A 23,998-nucleotide genomic window follows, 5' to 3' on the forward strand; every position below is an offset into this window, starting at 1 on the left:
AAGTAATTATTTTATTAGGGTGAGATTCAGTTAAAAATGCTTTATATTTTTGAATGAAAGGACTATATGTTTTTTAATTACCTATATTTTATTGAGTAATTAATGAAAATATTTTGAATTAATTAAATGTTATAATATTTATTATATTTAAGAACAGATAAGATGTGAAAATTTAAAAAAAAAAAATCAAATCTTTAATAATTTTTTTATAAGCATAAATTAATAATAATTTATGCTGTAGTTCAGATTATATATAAACTTTATAAAGTATAAACAATGTTAATGGTGACTTTGGCAGGAAATGAGGGTAACCTCTTTAACGTGGGGTCCATTTAGACAAAGATGGATATTTCTTGCACTCAAGTTCATTGCCGCAGTTCCTTCCTTTTGAATCATTCTGCTGATACAATTTATCTTTAATGATTGGCTTTCTCTATGGCCTTTATTTTTTTTTTTTAAAGAATTGATTTCCAAACATGAGAGAGGAATTTCAATGAACTTACAATTAATTGAACAATTAAGCTTCTGCCGCTTTGACATTAGCAAATAGCTCCATCTAACAATATTATTAAACTCAAGGGTCTAAAGTAAATTAATGATAGGAATGTAAACTTAAATCGTATAATTTTATTAATAAATAATCATTAAAATATAATTATAATTTAATTTAAATATATTAAAAATATAAATTATTGAAATTAAATTCATCTACATTGATAAATTATCATATACAAAATATAAAAATTTTAAAAGAGAGGAGCTTAGTTTTGGTATTTTTATTTTCTAAATATAAATAATGCAGAATGAAGAATGGAGCCAGTGGGGTACTTTTCGAGAACTTTGAAACAGAAAAAAATTATTCAATAAATTTAGACAATATCAACTCAGTGGCAAAGGATTTAGTAAGGGAGGGAACAAAAGTCACAAATCACAAAGAAATGTCATTTGTTTTTGCAATATGAAAAACATAGATTATTTATATTTAATGATTGGCTTTCTTTATGGCCTTTATTTAAAAAAAATGATTTCCAAACATGAGAGAGGAATTTCAATTAACTTACAATTAATTGAACAATTAAGCTTCTGCCGCTTTGACATTAGCAAATAGATCCATCTAACAACATTATTAAACTCACGAGTGTAAGTAAATTAATGATAGAAATGTAAACTCGAATCGCATATTTTTATTAATAAATAATTATTAAAATATAACTGTAATTTAATTTAAATATATTAAAAATATAAATAATTGAAATTAAATTCATTTATATTAATAAATTATCGTATACAAAACATAAAAATTTTAAAATAAGAAAATTTATTTTTGATATTTTTGTTTTATTTTTTATTAATATTAGTTTTTGCATTTCCATTTTTTTAATTAGGTCCTATAATTTTTATGAATTAAATTTTTTATAATATATACTTAACTTGCTCAATTAAAAAAAATTGATGAGTTTAACAAGTTTAACTAAACTTACATCTAACTAAATTTTATAAATTGATTAATACGATTTTGTAAGTTAGAAATATGAAAATGATAAGCTCGAAGGTAGAGAATTTAACTGAGTTTGTATCTAATTTAAATTTTATAAGTAAATTAATATGATTTTATAAATAAAAAATGTGAATAAATTAAATTTAGAGAATTAACTCTAAAGTTTGATAATTATGCCATCTAATTCTTACTTTGGCAATTGTTTCCTTAAAAAAAAAAATGGGGGCCAAAGTAATTGATTGCTTAAATCTTCATATATGGCGCTTGACTTTTCTATATATTATAACTAAAATCACAACTTCGAGTGCTATTAAAAACCCATCGCTTTAAAAAAAAAATAAAGAAAACATACGAAAGTTAATTTCTTGATTTCTTCCATCAAAATTTTCCAAATTCAATTGAGTTACTATTCTTATTCAAATTAATGACGGGAAAAGATGATCTGCCACATCTTGGTCTCTTGAGTGGTTAATTGATGAATCAGTCAGTTATTCATTTGTTTAAAAATTAAATCCGACAAAGTTATTACTTATTTCCACTTTAATCAATTTTTTAAGAAAATAAGTATCGAATGCCCTTCTAAAAAATTTTAAACATACTGGGAAAAATAGTAACTTTAAATGCACTATTATTTTATCATCAATAGATCAAGTTTGTAACTTTATTTTTTGAATTTTAAAATATAATATTATATGACCAATAAACATTGATATTAAAAAGAAGAAGAAGAAGAAGTAAAGCTCAATGATTGCGTCAGAACTGTGAGACGATTAAAAGAGGGTCAAATAGTCAAACATTGGACACGCGGTGGCTAGTGGCTACTTCTTTCACAGCGAAAGGTTAAAAAGTCCATCAACTTTTGAAGTTGAAATCTTCAATTCATTCCCACTCCCTCTCTTCCCATTTCGATTTTCCATTCACAATCTTTATGTTTGTTTTCCTTAAATCACGTCTCTTTGTAGGGTTCCTGGGTTCAATCATTGATTTTCTTTTCTTTCCAATTTCTCCCTTTCAAATTCCCCTCGCTTCCCTCGCTGATGAATTTTCTGTTTGTTTCTCTGCTTGTTGAGTCACCGCTGACGAATCCGAAATGAACAGTTATTCCTTGAATTGATTTTAACATAGATCAGCAGTTTCTACTGCATTTTCTGGCGTACGTTCTGTTCTTTTTTCTGATTTTGGGATCACTTTCTGGCATATGCGTTAGTCATAGTCATCTTCTCCTTCTCCATACGCTGTTCTTTTCTCTTGGGAAGGTCTTTCTGGACTACTTTTGTTCTCTTGGGGTGATTGAAGTTCATATTCTGCTTGAAGATTCTGGTTTATTTGCCATTCTTTGAACAATGAAGCTTGTAGTTCGGGTAATTGAGGCCAAGAATTTGCCACCAACGGATCCTAATGGGTTAAGTGATCCGTACGTGAGGATGCAGTTGGGAAGGCAGAAGTTCAAGACCAAAGTGGTCAAGAAGAGCTTGAATCCGAAGTGGGATGAAGAGTTTAGTTTCCGGGTTGAGGATCTCAATGAGGAGCTACAGTTCTCTGTAATGGATGAAGATAAGTATTTCAACGACGACTTCGTGGGGCAGCTCAAAGTGCCAGTTTCACTTGTATTCGAAGAGGAGATTAAGTCTCTTGGCACTGCTTGGTATTCTTTGCAACCCAAAAGCAAGAAGTCCAAGAACAAGGAGTGTGGTATGCTACATAGCAAGACTTATACCTCATTTGCATCAGGCATTTATGATGCTGATTTTTAGTCATTCTTATATCTTTGCTATAGTTCTGCTGTAGAAATATCAATGAATCTGCATAGCATTTCATAACTGGGCCTCGCAAAAAATCTTATACACGTCTCATTTTTTTTTTTTTAATTGAAGAATCCGTTATGCTAGGCATAGTTCTTTCTATTTCTCCCTTCTGATTTTTCTTGTTTGCCTGCTTGTTAAATTAAATTCGTGGATTTGTTAAATTGACCCCACCTAGCGGGATAAGGTTTGTTGTTATAGTTATTGTTGCCGTTGTTTTATTGATATCTTGTCATTTAAGCAGCTAAGACATGTGAGAATATAATTTGTTCACTAAGAGTAAACACATATCGATGGATCATGAATTCTAGCGTTCATTTATGTTGCGGGCAATTTGCTGCATAGATTGTGACAGTTGTTTTCCGGACAGGGGAGATTCGTTTAAGCATATATTTTTCTCAGAATAATTCATCCTTGGACTCAAATAGTAGTGGTGATCAACTACTGCATGCATCTAATGAATCACCTTCAAGATCTTTTACGACCAGTTCATGCTCATCTCCAAAGAGAATTGAAGAAACCACAACCTCTAAGGATGAGAAATCCTGCACGCAAAAAACATTAGCTGGTCGAATTGCTCAAATGTTTAATAAGAGTTCTGATATGGTTTCAACAGTACCTGAGGGAAGCGCGGACACAGATCCATCTGAAAATAGTAAAGATGATGGTGAGGAGATCAAAACTGAGGATCAGCCCTCTAATGAATCTTTTGAAGATGCTATGAGAAAGATTCAGTCTGTAGATCAAGGCTCTGAAATTCCAAGCAATTTACCTGGAGGGGTGCTTATCGATCAACTATATGTCATTGCACCAGAAGACTTGAATACATTAATTTTTTCACCTGATTCAGATTTCCTCAAGTCATTGGCAGATTTCCAAGGTACTACAGAACTCCAAGTTGGACCTTGGAAATTTGAGAATGAAGGCAAAAGCTTGAAAAGATCACTTACATACATCAAAGCCCCTACTAGATTAATCAAGGCTGTCAAAGCCTTTGAGGAACAAACATATATTAAAGCTGATGGAAAGAATTTTGCTGTCCTTGCAAGTACCAGTACTCCAGATGTTACGTATGGGAGCTCCTTTAGGGTTGAACTACTCTTTGTGATTACACCAGGGCATGAGTTGCCATCAGGAGAACAGTGTTCACATCTGGTGATATCATGGCGAATGAATTTCTTACAGAGTACCATGATGAAATCAGTGATAGAAAATGGTGCTCGTCAAGGTGTGAAAGACAACTATGATCAGTTTGCAAATTTGTTATCTCAGACTGTTAAACCTGTTGATTCGAAGGACCTTGGTTCCAATAAGGAACAAGTTTTGGCATCACTACAGGCAGAGCCCCAGTCAGATTGGAAACTGGCAGTCCAGTTTTTTGCTAATTTCACTGTTGTCTTGACATTTTTCATGGTATTGTACGTTCTTGTCCACATTTGGATGGCTTCACCCAGTAAAGTTCAAGGGCTTGAGTTCGATGGACTTGACTTGCCAGATTCAATTGGTGAATTTGTTGTTTGTGCTGTCCTAGTTCTTCAAGGTGAACGATTGTTGGGTTTAATTTCTCGCTTCATGCAGGCCAGGGCACAAAATGGTAACTCCATAATTGCCTTCTTTTTTCTGTTATATTTAAGTTGAGAACTATCTTGGCTTATATTTAAATATCTAACAGTATTGGAAGAAATGTAATATATTGTGATTTCCCTTTGGTTCTGAAAAGAACTCAATGAGAGGGAGAAAAGAGTGAAAGGCTGGATGACATCAGATCCTGTTAGGTTAAAAAGAAACAGACAAGGGAAGAGAAGCTGAAACAAATGAAACAGTGAGAACACATTGGCTAAAGTCAAGTTCCCTGCAGTACCATCAAAGAAAGCCCCTTATAAATTACTCAGATTATAATTCTAAATTTAGCTCATACCTGTTACATTTAAGATGTGAGGCAATTAATCATTGATGGGAAATGGTGTTTTGTGCTAGGCTGGTACTAATAAACGTACTAATAGAGCTTGCTTCCATAAAGCTTTGCACTTCTTATTAAGAAAAACCTCATAGCACACATTCGAAACTACTGATTGTCAAAATAATTGTTAAACATCCATTTGAAATTGCCAGGCTACATCAACTCCAGAAAAACATAAAACAGGTGTTGGAGGATCTTTTGTTATGTGGATTAGGTCTTGAAAATGTAGAATATGTATAAATTAACAGTAGATGAAATCATCAACCTCAGAGGTTTCATCGAACCCTTAGTTTTGAAAGGGGGAAAAACTGGTAAAAACCAGCTTTATATTGGTACAAGTAGGAACCAGGTATTTATGTTTGCTGAGCACAGGAGCCAGATAAGTGAGCAAATGGAATGCCTTTTATGGTTGTTAAATTCTTTTAGTTGCATGTTAAAAAGTTCCATTACCTGTATAATTGCTAATGTGTGCTGGACCTTAGTTATCAAATTGCAATTCAAGTTCTGAATTAGAAGGTCAATTTTTGGATTATAAATCATAAGTATATTGAGAAATTAACTTGAATCATGTAATTCATAGGAAAAAAAATGAAAAATCAGCCTGAAATATGTCATATAAACGCTATATATGGCTATAGTTATAGCGAAAGAAGAGACAAAAAGCTATAGATTTTGAGAATAGAAAACTTGTCAACAAAGGAGAGTGATAGTAAGCTTCTGTTACAGCCAAAGAAGAGATGCTTGCTGGAAGGGAAATTTGAGACTTCTCTGGCAGCCAAAGAAAAGAATAGAATGGAAATATCCATGTGTAGTTGCAAGGTCTCCTGGCTCCAATCTGATTAGTGAAATGCACAGGTCTGTTTCATTAAAAAAATTGGTTGAGTTAATGAGGTTACATTAGGTCACATAGCCTTGATGGAAGCATGCTTTTGAATTGCCATAATGGTGTGAATTGGCATTTCTTGCTTGAATTGCCAGATTCTAATGATTTGTTAGCCTTCAAACACTTATTTGATCAATTTGGCTTTTCTTTATCTCTCTGAACAAATGTCCCCTTTTTTAATCAAAATGACCATGATTTTGTTTTTCTCTTCTCAAATATTTGTATGGTACTCGTGTACTTAATGTCTGTGTCTTTATGTTTTCTCTTAGTCTAATTCATTTTGGAACTCTATCACTCTATTACAGGAAGTGATCATGGAGTTAAAGCACAAGGAGATGGATGGTTGCTAACTGTTGCCCTGATTGAAGGAAACAATTTAGCAGCTGTTGATTCAAGTCAATTCTCTGATCCATATGTTGTGTTTACTTGCAATGGGAAAACACGAACCAGCTCTATCAAGTTTCAGAAATCTGATCCTCTATGGAATGGTGAATATTACGTTATCATTTATCATGTTTTGTGCTAGTAACTCATTCTGAACATATGGATGAATGATGAATCTGGTGATTGTTCTACATTACTGTACAAATACTTTATTTTTGCTAAAAACATTGCCTATGTTTGCAGAAATATTTGAATTTGATGCGATGGACGACCCTCCTTCTGTGCTGGGGGTGGAAGTTTATGATTTTGATGGGCCTTTTGATCAAGCTGCATCTCTTGGACACACTGAAATCAATTTTCTAAAGAGAAATATTTCAGACCTTGCCGATGTATGGGTTCCTCTTGAAGGGAAATTGGCTCTGGCATGCCAGTCTAAGCTGCATTTGAGAATTTTCTTGGAGAACACTAAAGGTAGCAATGTTGTAAGAGATTATTTGAGTAAAATGGAGAAAGAGGTGGGGAAGAAGGTATGCTGATAGCCATGTCGTCTGGCATTTGGTTATATATATATATATATATGAGTGTCACTATGCTGTTTCAGCCACCATTTTTTTGGCTTATTTGTTATATTTTGAAACCAATTGTAGATTAATTTGCGGTCTCCTCAAGCAAATTCAGCCTTTCAGAGAATCTTTGGGCTTCCACCAGAGGAATTTCTCATCAATGATTTCACCTGCCATTTGAAAAGAAAAATGCCCATGCAGGTGGGGTTATCAATCACATTATGTGGATTGAAATGGCCAATTCTTTTAATTATGCTTTATCTAGTACATGCTTCTATAGTATTATCATGACAAGTGGCCTTTGTTTCTTTTTAGGGCCGCCTATTTCTATCACCAAGAATAATTGGATTTCATGCAAATTTGTTTGGAAAAAAGACAAAGTTCTTTTTTCTTTGGGAGGACATTGAAGACATTAAGGTCATTGAGCCTAATTTTTCTTCTATGGGGAGTCCAATAGTAGTTATAACTCTTCGGCCAGGAAAAGGGATGGATGCAAGGCATGGGGCAAAAACACAAGATGAAGAAGGCAGGCTGAAGTTCCATTTTCAGTCCTTTGTGTCTTTTAACATAGCACACAGGTAAATGGGAGACTTTATGATAACTTATGAACTTGTGTCTTTTTTCCTTTCAAGACAATCTGGGTTAGATTTCTCAGCAACCCTTTATAATTATAATTTGGTGTAAATGCTAATGGTCATTCACATTTTTCTACTTAGTTTTTGGAGTTAAATCTTGGTCATCCAAGTTCTGACAATTTTCTAACATGAGTGCTGGTATTTTATGAAATAGCTTTAAGTAATTATGACAGTGTGAGTGGTGAACTAGAAAAAGCATGAGATTTCCTATGTTAATAAGAAGCCTTGATGGTGCTGATATAGGACAATCATGGCTCTCTGGAAGGCCAGATCGTTGAGTCCTGAACAGAAAGTCCAGATGGTTGAAGAAGAGTCTGAGAACAAAAGCCTTGCAAGTGAAGAGAGCGGGTCATTCCTTGGCCTTGATGATGTTAGCATGTCTGAAGTTTATTCTTGTACCCTTCCAGTTCCTGTAATCTCTTTCTCTCTCTCTCTCACACACACACACTTACCCCAGACATGTGAGCATATATCTGGTACTCTGTCCGGATAGTTTGTATTTGCGTATCTCTTTAAAATATCTGTTAGCTTTTTGATAGGACCCTCTATTGGGGACAATTCTATTTGAGATATGATTGGGCACTAAATGCAGGTACTTCTCTCAATAAGGATTTAAATATTAGTTTATCACGTTGTGAAGTACTAGCCTTTTCAGCAAGACCCAACCCCCGTTGGTGTAGGACCCTTATTCTGATAAGCTTAAAATAAGCAAAAACCAAAAAATACAGTGCAAATGGGACTGAAAATACTATTGCTGAATGAATGAATTGGATGACAAGGAAGAGCTAACCCCAAATTCCCAATAAACTCAAGCACTAAAACTACAGTCGAATAAAGAGAACACAGAACTTTACAAAATGCGCCCCCACAGAAAAGAAGCACAAAACAGAAGCCCCCCACAGAACATAAGCACAAAAAAGAAGCCACTGGACTTTCAAGAGGCCAGTACTCTCCCAAACACACTCCACTCTCTAAAGGCCCTTTGACAGGATTGGAGGATTTAAAGACAAAATGCTACATGTTTAAACTCTAGCTGCACCTAAGTCCTACTTGCATGCCACTTCTTTTCCCCTACGACCAAGAGCCTCAGGATAGTTCTTTTGTCCACTGGAGTTGCTCTTTCCGTAGCCCTTTCCCTTTAGATTATGCTGTAGGCTCTAGGAATTGATCGGTAGATCTTTTCTAAATCTTCAGCTCCATCACATCCTCTTGTTAATTTTGTTTTTTGAATGTTTGTGTCTGATTACAGTAATCCTTTTCATTTGGTTAATTTAGGCCACTTTCTGCATGGAGCTGTTCAATGGGGGAGAGTTAGACAGGAAGGTCATGGAGAACTGTGGTTGTCTTAATTATTCCTACACTCCCTGGGTATCAGAGAACACAGATGTCTATGAGAGGGCCATATATTACAGATTTGATAAGCATGTTTCACAGTATGGCGGTACAGTTACTAGTACACAGCAAAGATCTCCCCTTTTGGATGGAAAAGGCTGGCTTCTAGAAGAGGTTATGAACCTTCTTGGAATTCCTCTTGGTGACCATTTTAATGTGAGTAATCCACATTCACTTATTTTCCATGTTTTCAGTTCCTTTGTTTTCTATCACTCTATATGTGTGTTGTCTACCCGGTTGGTTGAGTGATGTGTTGGAATATGTATTATAGCTACATCTCCGTTATCAAATAGAGGATTCACCCCCAAAATCAAAGGGATGCAGAGTTCAGGTATATTTTGGAATTGAATGGCTGAAAAGCTCAAAGCATCCAAAAAGGATCACAAAGAACATCATAACAAAACTGCAAGAACGTTTGAAGGTGATGTTCAGTCTAGCTGAGAAGGAGTTCTTGGCAAAATAGTAAATGAACCATCCTCTGGTTGGTTGACCCTGAACAATGGTGAAAGCTAGCTGATATTCCTGCAGTGTCTCTACATGCTGCCAAGTATATAATTTTTCTCCTTTCATCAGCTTGGTCTTGATGCATGATGATTGATGCAGCAGACAGATTCAACGGTCTGTTCGATCACACCCCACCGGGTTGGTTTTGCATTAGCAATTCTATCTTTGCTGGATTATCTGCTGGAAGTGCATGTTAATTATCTTCTTTCAATGGCGTCTGGAATATGCGATTTGAGAGATTAATTTTATTCTTCAACCCAGAATTCTGATTTGAGAGATTACCCATCTCTCTTGCAACTAACTTGTTAGGCATCAAATTTGTTGTTCGGGATTGCTGGAGCAGCATCAATCTCGTTTGTCATTTTGTAAATCAAGTCAATCACTGCTCAGAATATAAAAAGTTGATAGCTAGTTGGCCAGAGTTGTGTCCAGTTAAATGTGTAAGTAACACAAATAGTACTTTGTTAATTGTTATACACGAGTGATTGTTATATAAATGATTCATTTAGGCCTCCGGACGCTATAAAGCAAAATTCTTTCATCATTTCTTTTAGTTTCAGTCACATACTTGCAGTTTCATTTCAGGGTTAGATGCTTTTTTTCCCCTGGTTCCTGTTTGTAACCATCATGGATTATGAATAATGTGAGAACAGTGTGATTTTTGTTAGTGGGACAACGTCTAGTTTTCAATTTAAATTCTAAGGACTGAAGAGAATCTAAATGAATTAAATATTTTGGTCGGACAATGTAATTTTTTTTTTTAAAAAAAATGTTGGACAGTGTAAATTAATAGTCTACCGTTTTAATCTTTCTCCACCTCCAACATCATATAGTTCGTATCGTAGGAAAGAAAATTGAAACACGATGAATGGCTAAATAGATAATATTTACATTAATTTAGAAATAAACCTTCTTCAAAACTTTTGAGTATAATACTTTTTATGACAAAATACCTATTTTTGTTTTGTTAAAAAAAAATCCTTTTTGTGCCAAAAACTGTTCTTTGGCAAAAAGGGCAGTGTTTATCTTTTTTTTTTTTTTTTTAACAACATCATTCGCAAAGACTAGAGTAATACGACACGCGTTCAGGTGTGACGTGTCAAAAGCGAAACAGTGCCCAGACATATGTGACGTGTCAACACAAGTAGCGTCGATGAGGGAAGAAAACATCTAACGGTGTGAAAAATAAAAGCGTCGGAAGCTACTCTTTATCAGAGCCAGGTTTCGATCCTGGGACCTGTGGGTTATGGGCCCACCACGCTTCCGCTGCGCCACTCTGATTTGCTGAGGTTTTATTGCATAAAATTATATTAATTCAAAAACATATAGACAGGAATATTCGCTTTCGATCCTTAACGTTGTGCTACAGTTTCAGAATAACCTGTCGCAGAGGGGAAAACATTGAAAGGAAGATAAAGAAGGACGAGAAAATAAAGGAGCAGCAAGGTGGCGGCTCTAGAGAAGGAAGATCAAAGAGATTTACACAGACACCAAACAAAAATGTCGTCGAACCTGTAACATGTATTCCTAATCCGTTATAGATGGTTACCCAAAAAAACAAGTGTTTACTCACAAAATATTAAACTCATTCTTAATCAAACCAAACATTTGATGCTTTATATTATTCATTCCAGTGGCCACTGAAAAGAAATTTTTTCTGGTACCTCCCACTGACACTTTTTCAAAGTTCAAACCTTCATTTTAGTTTTTTTGGTTCAAAGTTCAAACCTTCAATGCATCTTGATAGAAGCATTGGCTGGTTTGAAGATTGGCAGGGAAAGCATAGAATAGAACTTATCATGGGCTTAAGCCCAACATCTACAAGTATGTTGGGCTTCAGATTAAGTTCGGCCCAGCCCAATCCTCAAGAGGTTTGTAAATTTTTCGTATTTGGATTGTGGAAGTTGTTGTGCTATAATCATTTTGTAAGATTTAATGTGCACAAAAAGGGACATGTATTATTCAAAAATTAAAAGACGGTTTTGCAGTCTATCGGCTTCTGTAGTGTTTAACTAGCAGAACTACACAGTATTAGCTTTCTTTCTAAAGAATTAATAATTAGTTTTTTTTTAAAAAAAAAAGAGAGACTTTTTTAGCCCTAGATCTTCAGAAATACATGCCCATGTGTTCCTCATATGCTACCTGCAAGATAGAGTAATTTTTGAGTGCAAACTTGTCTCAGAGTAAAGAAAAAAAAGTTCTCAGATTCAAGTTTTATATATAATAAATATGTGACAATGAAAATTTGTAGGAAGATAGTGTTCAATTAATTTAATTACCTGGCTAGTGACATAGAAGTCAGATGTGGAAAATGCTCTTCTTAATCCACATAATCTACCAGCTGGTTTGCAATTTGGGAAAATCTACATAATTATAATTATATTAGTTAAATAATTACTACGTATCATATTATAAAAAATTGTTAATTTTATTATAAGCAATGATGAATTTAGTGAACTGGCCTGTAAAGCCAAAATATTGTCAGCTTGTTCCAGAACCATGTTAGATGATTAATGGTTAATTAATTAAATCATATAATTTGTGCCAATAAACATAAATACATGAAATATTTGGATGATAATCATTATCTAGTCTCTCACTAGTCACTAAGCAAATGAAAAGAATAAAATTTCTCATCTTTTTGGCATTTCTTTAGTTTCTTACATGAATAATGCATTTTTCATAAAAGCATATTGTGACACTTAAAAAAAAAAATTCCAGAAACTTTCTTATAATCCAATAATTACCTCCAGAACGCTTCTCCTAAATTCATTTTCTGCCTGCAGCCTTTGAAATTTTCCCTCAAGTTCTCTAATATAAGCCTGCATTAATTAGGATATAATCACAAAATATTAATTAATTAACTCAAATCTTATCAAACAAAAAACACTTAAAACCCATTTTGGTTAATCCAATTAATTAATTAATTAACCTCCTTCTTTTCAATTGATCTTCTTGCTGAGATCCTATTCTTAAGCTTCATCTCTTGCTTCCAAAGAGCATGCTCCACAGTACCCTTCTTGAACTTTCTTCTTTTAACCCATCCTCTTCCATTATTCTGATCATCAACCCTCTGCTCAGCACTAACAAGATCAAGCTCTGTAAAGTCAAAAAAATTCGAATCAAATGTAAATTCTTGATCGGTTTGGTTGGTACTCTCTTGTGTTTCACTGTTCAAGATTTCGTTTAGAAAGCCATAGTCAATATCAAAATCATAATACTCCAAGCTATCTGCTATGAACTGATCATCAATGGCTTGGTTCTCCATTATGGTCAAACTTATTAATATTATTCAATTCATATACCCTTGCGGGGAACCTCTTGTGTGTGTGTGTGTATAAAAGAGGTCTGATTAAGAAGAATATATTCTGTTTTTTTATTCGTTTTTTGAGACAGTGTGTAATGATTGTGTGTTATTGCGTTTCCTGTTTTTGGTACAATCATTAGAAACACGTTTCCCTCCATGATTGTCTGTATGAATGGCATATTGATCGCAACGCATGAGTTTCCTTTATTTATTTTTTGTTGGCAATATAATTATAATTAAAATACACTAATGGCTTTCTGTAAGTCATGATATTGGGTTTGACCAATCAAATATTAACACATGAATGTGAAGTTTTCTGGAAAAATTAATTATTTGATTGCTATATTTTTCATTCAATCCTTACTCAATTCATAAACTTTTAACTTGATATAACCTAGTTTTTATAATTTGACTCATTAGTTATAATTCAATCTTTAAACTTTAACTTAATATAATTTAGTCTCTATTGTTAGGACTAGCTTGAGCCCTTGTTTTTGTTGATGATTAAAACATTAATCCCAAATCTTTAATAAGAGAAAATTTTGAGGACTATCAAGCTATGAGGTTTAATTTTTTGGTCAAATATGAGGTTTAATTTTAACTTTTAATTATTTTTGTTGGGACTAGCTTGAGGCCTTGGGTTTAGGGTTTTGCTCCTTTTGGCTGGTTCAATTCAACAGAATTATTACTTTATTATTGGATACCAGAAATAAGTAAAACGGATGTGTTTTGCTATCAAGTTTGACTGTCCAAATGTGGAAAAGACTTTGCTTTTTGGTAGAATAATCATTAAGGTGGGTTAATGGCATGTTTGGTATCAACTTTATGAAAGGGGAGTTTTTTTTTTTGGCCTGAAAAAGAGGAGTTGCTTTTATGATTATAAATTGAAATATTTTGTGTCTACTATACTATTTCATAGTTACTATTTATTTAGTTTGTTTTGAAATACACCTAATTAAAATGAAATGTTTTACATGTCAATTAAACGCACTCTTCAATAACAACAACACACTACTTAACCATGTTATTGAAAGACAGGTAAGGATCAAATGTTTAAATCTCGATCATAATATGATAAAAAAAACAATACTTATAAAAAGTTATAAAATAAAGTCAAAAAAATAATTATTGAGCGATAAAAAGGCAAGAAATAATCACTTCTTGATGAGTAAAATGAAAATACTAATTTTGTAGAGTATATAAAAATGGGCAATTGCATTTTAAGGAGTGCTTGGTTAGGCAGCCATGACTATAATGGAAAAGCCTTCTCAACAACTACTTCACGAGAAGTTTTTCAAACCTTTTTTTATTTGTAATATAAGATGTTATTAGCATATTTTTTTTAATGAATGAACCATTATATTTTTATTAAATTAAAAAATAAATACTTTCATTAATTTATTTTTTTAAAAAAAAGATTCATTTGTATTTACAATAATTAGAAGCAAAATTAAAATTTTGCTATATTTTTAATTAAATAGTTAATTTTTATTAATTTATATGATTCAATTAAAAATATTTTATATATAGGGATAAAAAGAGTATGTCTCTTCCTTTGTTATAACATTTTTTTGGAAAGTGATGTCTTGTTCTTATAGCTATCTTCTTCTTTGACATATCAATAAATTTACGATCTCTTTTCATCCAAACATGATAGATTATTGAAGTAGATCATTGTTATTAATTATAATTTATAACTGTTATATATATGTATGTATGTATGTATGTAAATGTATGTATGTATATTTAATCTCATTTTTTTAATAAATTAAAATTGAAATCGCGACCTTGATTTGTTTGATTCTTCTCATAAAAGAACAAAGAAGAAGGAAAATTTCTCTTGTTGATCTAAACAAAGTCTGATTCTTATTTATTCTTTATCTTTCATTTTCCCATGAGAACAGAAACCTATTTTATAAGTACATGAAAAATACTAATTTTCTTTCCAAAAGTTGAGGACATGTACATGGCAATATAATCATGCACGTAGTCTTCATTCACTTAACCATAACACCAATTTAGGTTGATATGAGTGGTGAAGGCTCTTTGACACTTTCAAATAAAAATAAATTAAATAGATGGTTGAGAGTTTGATTCTCAAACTAAATGTGCGAAATAAACTTAATTATGTATGAAATAAGCTTAATTAGAAAGATAATGTCCCTACCCTTGAGAGTGAAATAATTATTTTAATTTTATCTGATTTCAATTTTTTGAAATTATATAATTTGTATTTACCTTGTAAATAAACACTCCTCAATGGTGTGCTTGGATTACTTGAGATTTTTTAGACAAAAAAAATTAATAATTCCAAATCTCTCATTTTGATACACAATAATTGATAGATTGATTTGGATTTAATTCAAATCCAAATCTAAATTCATTTTTTATCATAATTTTTTATAATTTAAAATTTTTTCTATAATTTAGTCATTTAAAATTTCAATCATTTCAAACATCGTTCTCTTCATATTTTTACTGTTAATGCTTATATAACTCTCATATCTTTTCTTATTTCTAGTTCTAGTCTCTCATTGATTGAAAAATAAAAATAAATTCACTACTTTAAATTTTCTATTTTTATTTCGAATCCCAACTCATCTTTTTTTTTATTTGAAATTTTTTAAACTACTCAAACAAAAGAATTTAAATACATGAATTTTAATTGTGAAATTTTAAATCTAAAATTTAAATTCAGATCTATCAATCCAAACACTAGTTAAGTTTATTTTGAATTTTGACTAAAATACTCTTTGTTTATCTAAATACATTTATTTGAAGAAAGACTTATATATATGTTTAAAAAAATTAGGGAATGTTCTTTATATGTAATTTGAATAAAACTTTCAAAAAAGTTTAATATATAAGTTGTTGGATAATTAAAGTTATTGTTTTGTCATTCTTGTCAATGTTGATGAGGTTCTTTATACTGAGGATGAAGTTTTAACCACAAGATACTAAATAGACCATAGAATGTGTTGTAGCTTTTATGAAGTAGGTTAGAGGCAGTGACTAACCATCTCTTTCTAAATTAGTCAAAAAATAATTAAAGAAAAAGAAAAGAAAGAGAGAAAGGTAGTGAGTCACGTTAATTTTGAACCCCACATATTTATATATGTATGCATATGTGTGTGCATATACATTGAATCACTTCTCTTGCCTTTTAATTTGAAATGAGAGAAGTGAAAAAGTGAAAACCATACACATGAGCTTTGTTTCCTCTCACATGTCATCTCTTAGAGACTTGATTTTTTTTGTCTGCTTAATTTTTTTAAAATAAGGAATTATGTTTTGATCAAAAAATAAGAAATTATTGGATGCATGCATTATACTTGTACGATGGATGTGCATGAAATAAATGTTTGACATCATGTAAGTTATTTGCTGAGGATACCATGCTTTGTAGATTAAAAATTTAAATTACATTAATAGAGCTTGCTACTTACTATTTGAGTCTAATAAATAACAATGCTCTAATATTGTTATATTAAAATTTTCATTTTTTGGGTGTCAAAAAATCATAATGAAAGAAGTATAAATGAATATATCCTTAATTATATTGATAAAAGGAAACCATGCATATAATAACATCTCAATGTTGTCCATCATTATTTCATTCCTAATCTTGAGGAGTTGTTTTTATTTCCCAAGGGACTAATCTTGAGTTGTTGAAAGTTAAATAAGTGTATATATCACCATGCTGGTTACCCAATGCTTAATCCTTATAATAACGTTTTTTAGAAGAATTTATGTTTTATTTTATAAATCATTTTGAAAAATATTGAGAGTAATTAATGTGTTCATCACAAAAATACACCTCACAAATAAAAACAACAACTTGATGCTTATTAATTTGGTTTATTATCTGTTAAGGGAGTTAATTGCATTTTAATAATGAAGGGTACATTTGAAGAGATAAAACTGTTTTAAGGATAGTGTGTGAAATAGCTAAAGCTGACTCATATGGCCCCTTTCTTTTATAATGCAAGTCTTTTTAGAAAAGAATTATATCTTACTTTATACATCCGAAGTTTAAAATAACATTTATTAATATTTTTGCTACTACACCCTTATTTATACGAATAATGTGAAATTTTCGTAATGCATCAAATTGAAGGAAAATTTAACATTACGGATAATGTTTAAATGCATTAATTACATTAAATTTTTTAGGTTTAAGTTTCATTTTCATTCCTAAATTTTTTTAGAAGCATTAGACATTCTATCTTGATAACTGAAATAAATTTTCCCTTGAACCATTTTTTCAATGAAAAAAAAAATCCTTTTCATTAATCACCTGTTAAATTTTTTGTTTTTCACTAATGTGACATGTGTGTGGCATCCATGTATAATAACAAATAAGACTGTAACCATTATTGGTATTAATTTACATATGAACTCTTTTTTCAAGAGCCTTGTGTATTATAAAATCTTGCTAAAATAAGATTTAATAAATATTACAAAAATATTAAATATTTTAACATTCAATAATTAAAATATTACTATTTAGAAATATTTATCCAAAATTTATAAATTATTTTTTAAATATTAACAACTCAAACTAGTTTTACAAAAATTTATAAAGGGTTAAAATGCATTTTTTTCTATATTTTTCTTTGAGGAGTATTGGACACTCTGTACTAATAAGTGAGATATTTTTTCCTTAATTATTTTACAGAGGAGCAAAAATCTCCCTTCATTAGTGATTCATAACTCTATCATTTTTTGGTTTCGTCCTGATTATATTGGAACAGGTCTCGTCCTAATCTAAAAATATTTGAAACGGGAAAGGGATTCGAGATGGAATGGGACACATGATTGACCTCGGATGTCCCATCTCATCCCAAATATTATATATATACATATATTATTTTTTATTTTAAAAATATACATTAAATATATTAATTATATTAATAATATTTATATTTATGTTAATTATATCAATTATAATTTCAATATATACAATTCTTATTTAAAATTAAAATTTTTTTATATTGATAATCTTAGTGACAAGGAGTAAGTAGTACAGGATAATATTTTTTATAATATATTAATTATATTAATATTATTTATTTTTATATTTATCTATTTAATAACTTTTATTTATATCATGCTTCTTGCTTTATTTTTAAAAAAATAATTAGCTCAGCATATCTCAACTAAACAAGAAGAATAATGACTTAATATTATACCTAGTTTGTCTATTGTTATTACTCTTATAGTTTAGAAATCACTTGTAATTACTATCATAACATGTTATACACTTATAGTTGTGATTGATGTAATTTAATAATTAATTTTAAATTATTGTGATTTATGTACTCGTTTTGTGTTTGTTTTAAATTTAATAAATTATATAATTTACAATTTTAATGAATGTTATTATTTACACCTTTTTCCCATATTGTCGATTTATCAGGACAACAAAACATCCCAATCTTATTCCAATTCTTAACAGAATGAGATAACTTTTGAGAGAAGATAAAACATGGGACAAAAATTCAATCTTAATCTTTTTTCGGAACAGGACATGAGATAGGAGTGTCCCGATTCTATTTCCATCTTATGAACACCCTTACTATAGATGATGAATGAAGTATTATTAATAAAAATATATATTTATGTATACACGTCTAATTATTCATATAAAGTATAAATGATAACCTCATGTCTATTATGCTATCTAAAGTCTAAACTAATTGGAACTCATTTTGTGAGACTATTATTATTAATGGATGTTTCATGAGTGTCTCAAGAATATTTTTAACATTCCTGTTTAATACAAATACATTTCATGAAACTCCAATTCAAGATCCCCAGATTTGATTTCCTCGGCTAATTACTCCTCAGTAATTAAGTAATTACCCTCCGTGTGTGTGTGTGTGTGTTTTTTTTTTTTTTTTTTGGGGAAAGCAATCTCATTGTGCCGACATTTAATAATGAAGTCATGGGGGGAAAACGAAATATAATCTAATTAAATAAGGTAAAGATACATCAATTAAAGCTCTACAAACATAAAATCAAATTACAGAAGCAAGTGGTTTTTGACTCTGAATAAGAAAGACTATCTTCATGAGAAGGCACGAAATCTGACCCTACTCATCAATAATTATTTTGATTTTTCTATTCTTCTGCACTAAGATTAATTATAAAACCAGGATCTAATGATGGGAACTGACAAGAAATTGATGATAATGATTAATGATCGCTCTTCCCTTGGCCTACCTTCGTTTTTATTAAGTTTTTCAAGATTTATTTACACCTTTTTTTCTCTCGAAATGCTCACAAGATGTTTTTTTCGGGAGCAATATAATGCGAATGATAAGAACAAATTACTTAACCAAAGAGACAAACAACCAAATGTCATTGTCTTCTCATCAGCATTAATTCAATTGGAAGGAAACATACGTAGTTTCATTCACTTCTTTCTTAATCTTGGAATTAATGTGATAGTCCAAGCTCCAATATTGAAGTTTAAGATCAATAAAAAGGAAGATTTTAATCTTGGACAAAATATACTTTTGCATTCACAGTATTCAATATTAAAAACAAACTTACAGTTAATGTGCAATTTAAACCCTTAATTATAAGTACAAGAGCAACTTAAACCCTAAACTTGTATTTGATATATTCTAAATTTTAAATAATTAAATTTGGAGCAATTTTGCCCTTGTTGTTAAATTAAAACAAATGTCATTATTTTTTTTAAAGGGCTTGATGTGCAACTTCTTTTAAATTCTACTCTCCCTCTTCATCTTACCTTCATTTAAGAAAAATTATACTTTTAACCTCGTTTTTTCACAAAATAATGAGTAATTTAACGGCATGATGAAATTACTCTAAACTTAATTTTTTAAAGTTCTATACCAAATAAAAGTTTGGGGTTTAAATTGTTCTTGTATATATAATTCAAGGTCCAAATTATATATTTTTTTTTTGTGCATGTGTGTGACGCTTTTTAGTAACAATTATATGATCTTAATCATTTTTTTATAGAGTTCTGAAGCATTATGTAATTTATGCCACATTTGGTATGTTAGAATTGGAAGCAGAGAAATGAGAGTGAACTCTAAAATTTGCTTGTTTGGTGCAAGTGAACTGCATTCTCTAAGAAATCCATTTTCACTAAAATCAATGGAACCCACTTCTATTGTGTGTCATAAGAACTCAATTCCATTTACTTATGATAAACCAAGTAAAGAGAGTCTTGAATCTTAATTTGAAAAAGGCTATTATTTGATATGCTTTCTTTCACTAGAATATACCCCTTGTACCTTAAAAAGCCTTAGAATATGTTTAGCAAGAAATGCCCTCCAAACAATATATCAGCTTTAAAAAGATATAAAGATAGTATTTATATAATGAAAAAAAGATATAAGACCAACTCATAAGGAATGAAGTGAAGTTATCAAATTTATTATTATTATTTTTTTTGGTTTGGTATTAACAAAATATTGATATGAAATATATATAGAAACAATTATTGATAATTTTTTTTTTTGGGCAGAACAGTTACTCACAAGTTACGTACCAAAACTGCAGTGCATTTAAGTTGAGTGAAAGTATAAGCAATGCGCCCAAACTCGGAAAATAAAATAGAAGATAAAACATCTTGTTGGTAGTGAAGGAATTGAGGGGTGGGTGGGTCTCACCTTCTCTGACACAAAATCATGTGGGACCCAGTTTGCGACCACAACAATTGACGCACGAGGGAATCCAAATCAACCCTGCTCCCCCACCTACATCTTTTTTTCCCCCTTTTCCATAATCATCGTACATTTATAGTATTTTCTTTTTGACATAGCTGAGTAAATTTTATAAAAGAAGAATTCTACAAAATCTTCCTTAGTACAATTAAATAATATAAAATGTATTAACAACTGATAACAAAATGACAACTAAAAAGTTCTCATTTTGCAATTTTCAATTGTTATTTAAGTTTTTTATATTTAATTATATTGTGAAAATTTAAATGTAATTTTATCATAAAAATAGTTTGCATCGTTGTATGAAATTCAAATTAAACTAAATTAGTATATTCATATATAGCTTTAAATAATACAACTTTTTAGAAATTTTATATCATATATAAATTTTCATAAATATTTCCCTTATTCCAATTTACTACATCCTTGTTTGAGAAAAAAAAATCTTTCTTTTCTTTTTGATAAAGTTCAATAAATTTTATAAATGAAGAATTATACAAAATCTCTCACAATGCAATTAAATAATATAAAATGTATTAACAACTGATAACAAAATAACAACTAAAAAATTAGGAAAAATTACATTGAAAAGCACACAAAAAAATTAATTATTACAAAATCTACTAACAATTGAATTAAAGTCATTAACAACTAATTATATTGTCAATAATTTTAGTTTAATTATCAACAGACATTGTAATAATTAATTTTTTGTGTGGAACCTAGATATAATTCTTTCAAAAAAGTATCATTTTGCTATCTTCAACTGTTATTAAATTTTTTGTGTTTAATTATATTATGAAGGACTTAAATGTAATTCTTCCATAAAAATAGTTTGCATCGTTGTATAAAATTCAAATTTAACTACATTAGTATATTCATATATAGCTTTAAATAATACAATTTGTTAGAAATTTTATATTATATATAAATTTCCATAAATATGTCCTACGTTTCAATTTACTACATCCTTTTTTTTAAAAAAATATTTTCTTTTTTATATAGCTCAATAAATTTTATAAAAGAAGAATTATACAAAATCCTTCTGTATTAACAACCGATAACAAAATAACAACTAAAAAATTATCATTTTGCTATCTTCAATTGTTATGAAGCTTTTTGTATTTAATTATATTATGAAGGACTTAAATAATTCTTCCATAAAATTAGTTTGCATCTTGTATGAAATTCAAATTAAACTAGATTAGTATATTCATATATAGCTTTAAATAACAGAATTTGTTAGAAATTTTATGTTATATATAAATTTTCATAAATATTTCCTACGTTTCAATTTACTACATCCTTTTTTAAAAAAAATTATTTCTTTTCTTTTTGATATATCAATAAATTTTATAAAAGAAGAATTATACAAAATCCTTCGTGATACAATTAAATAATATAAAATGCATTAGCAACTGAACAAAATAGCTACTAAAAAAAATTATCATTTTTTTATTTAATTATATTGTGAAGGACTTAAATGTAATTCTTCCATAAAAATAGTTTGCATCATTGTATGAAATTCAAATTAAACTAAATTACTATACTATATATATAAATTTTCATAAATATTTCTCTCTCTGTTTAATGTCATAAGTGAGAGTATTTTAAAAAAATTATATTCATGTTTTTAATGAAATAAGATTGTAAAATATATTTAATAAACTTTATTGATACATGTACTTTTATAAAAAAAAATGTGAGATGGAAGCAGTACCTCAGTATGTTATGTTAAGATTGGCATATTAATATTAGGAAGAATCTGAATTACGGCCCCCATAACACAAAAAATTATATTTAGGATTTAATAGAATTTGAAAATGTATTGCAAGCCTGAGGGTCTTTCTTGCAAATTCTATTATGGATGAAAAGATGCATTTGTCCTTATTTCAATAAAATGTCCATGTACGCATAATACGATGTCTATGAATTTTTAATACAATGTTCATAAATATGCAATACATCTAGTGAGTATTAACTTAAAGTATGTTGTTTATTATGAATTTTATATTATACAAATGTTATAGGTCTACATATGTTTACTGTATTGAGAATTGATGGACATCATGTTATACATTTATAAATATTGTGTTGGTTATCTTTTACTTGCATGTACATTTTACTTCAAGCTGAACTATGCACATTAAACATGTTGTGTGTTCGTGAACATTATATTAAGCATTCGTGGACACCATATTATATATACACGAACATTCTATTGAGACAAAAATAAATGCATCTTTTTATCCACAACAAAATTTGTAAGAAGAACCCTTAAGATTGCAATACATTTTCAAATTTCATTAAGAACTAAATGTAAATTTTTGTGTTCAGATGGCTTTAATTGAAATTTCCCTTAATATTATATCACAAGAAGTTTCAACATCTCATATATAAACTCTGTTACTTGCATCTCATCATAAGTTTGACTTGTTATAAATTTATAGCATGCGTTCATATGTGTGTGTTGGCCCATACATATCGAACCATTAAGGACAAATGCAAAATGTTAGTGAAATTATGTTGTGAAGGAAAGGAAGGGAAAATGCATGAATTGAATGAAAATGACGATATTTGCACAAAATGGTAGAGGGAGAGGAACGGTAGGGTGAGATGGGGCTCAAAAGCAAGTGAGGGATCGCATCAGGGTGATGCAACTAACGGCAAAGAACATGACACGTGGCCGACAACGGGAAAACGGAGGGCCAACCGAAGGCTCTTAGTGGGGCGAAACATGATGAGCAGCGCACACACGATCCTTCCACCCGGGTCCACACAAATGCATTCAAATGCAATGGCCACTATTTAGGAGCCAACTTGCATTGCATTAATTGCATGCCTTCTTTTTATTTTGTAATTCAATCATAGACCACCAATTTTCAAGCTCTGGTCGGAAAGCAAACACTTCTATTATTATTATTATTATTATTATTTTATTTAATTTCTTGCTCCATATGCAATTCTTATAGTTCGAGTTCTTCCAAATAGTTTTGAAAAGCGATTTGTTTTATAAAGGTAAGTTTAATGTTAACATATACTCTTTTTGTTAAAAAATATAAAATATTTTTAATCAAATCTCACTCTCTAATAAAATAATGATTTACTTTCAAACTAACCATATTTTTTTATATTTATTTCTATTAAATACTCAACGATAAATATAAAGTCATTATTAATAGGGGCACTTTTAAAAAAAGATAATAATTACACTTCAAGAAATATTAAAAATGCCTTATAGTTTTAGACATCCAACTTCTCAAAAAATACTTTATATTTTTAAATGAAGGGAGTATATATTTTGTAATTAGTTTGATATGAGTAGTAACTCTTTTATAACTTATGAATATTTTTATTTTTTTAT

General features: G+C 30.1%; 1 protein-coding gene across 1 annotated transcript; it reads left to right on the forward strand.

Annotated features, from left to right (window-relative positions):
• The first annotated feature begins 2,350 nt into the window (after positions 1–2,350).
• Positions 2,351–10,135, forward strand: LOC129285843 (C2 and GRAM domain-containing protein At1g03370-like). The gene is made up of 9 exons (XM_054921778.1): positions 2,351–3,190; positions 3,671–4,894; positions 6,449–6,631; positions 6,771–7,054; positions 7,175–7,291; positions 7,406–7,668; positions 7,969–8,137; positions 9,001–9,273; positions 9,389–10,135. The coding sequence occupies exons 1-9, from the start codon at positions 2,842–2,844 to the stop codon at positions 9,578–9,580; spliced, it is 3,054 nt and encodes a 1,017-aa protein (XP_054777753.1). The 5' UTR covers positions 2,351–2,841; the 3' UTR covers positions 9,581–10,135.
• The last annotated feature ends 13,863 nt before the right edge of the window (positions 10,136–23,998 follow it).

Source organism: Prosopis cineraria, unplaced genomic scaffold (assembly GCF_029017545.1).
Source record: "Prosopis cineraria cultivar Desert tree isolate PC_DT_omini unplaced genomic scaffold, ASM2901754v1 PC11, whole genome shotgun sequence".
NCBI lineage: Eukaryota > Viridiplantae > Streptophyta > Magnoliopsida > Fabales > Fabaceae > Prosopis > Prosopis cineraria.

Coding starts and splice junctions, on each gene's coding strand:
- LOC129285843 (XM_054921778.1), top strand. CDS start 2,842: ATGAAGCTTGTAGTTCGGGTAATTGAGGCCAAGAATTTGCCACCAACG. Junction 7,292..7,405: donor AAAGAAAAATGCCCATGCAG/GTGGGGTTATCA, acceptor GTTTCTTTTTAG/GGCCGCCTATTTCTATCACC. Junction 8,138..9,000: donor CTTGTACCCTTCCAGTTCCT/GTAATCTCTTTC, acceptor TGGTTAATTTAG/GCCACTTTCTGCATGGAGCT.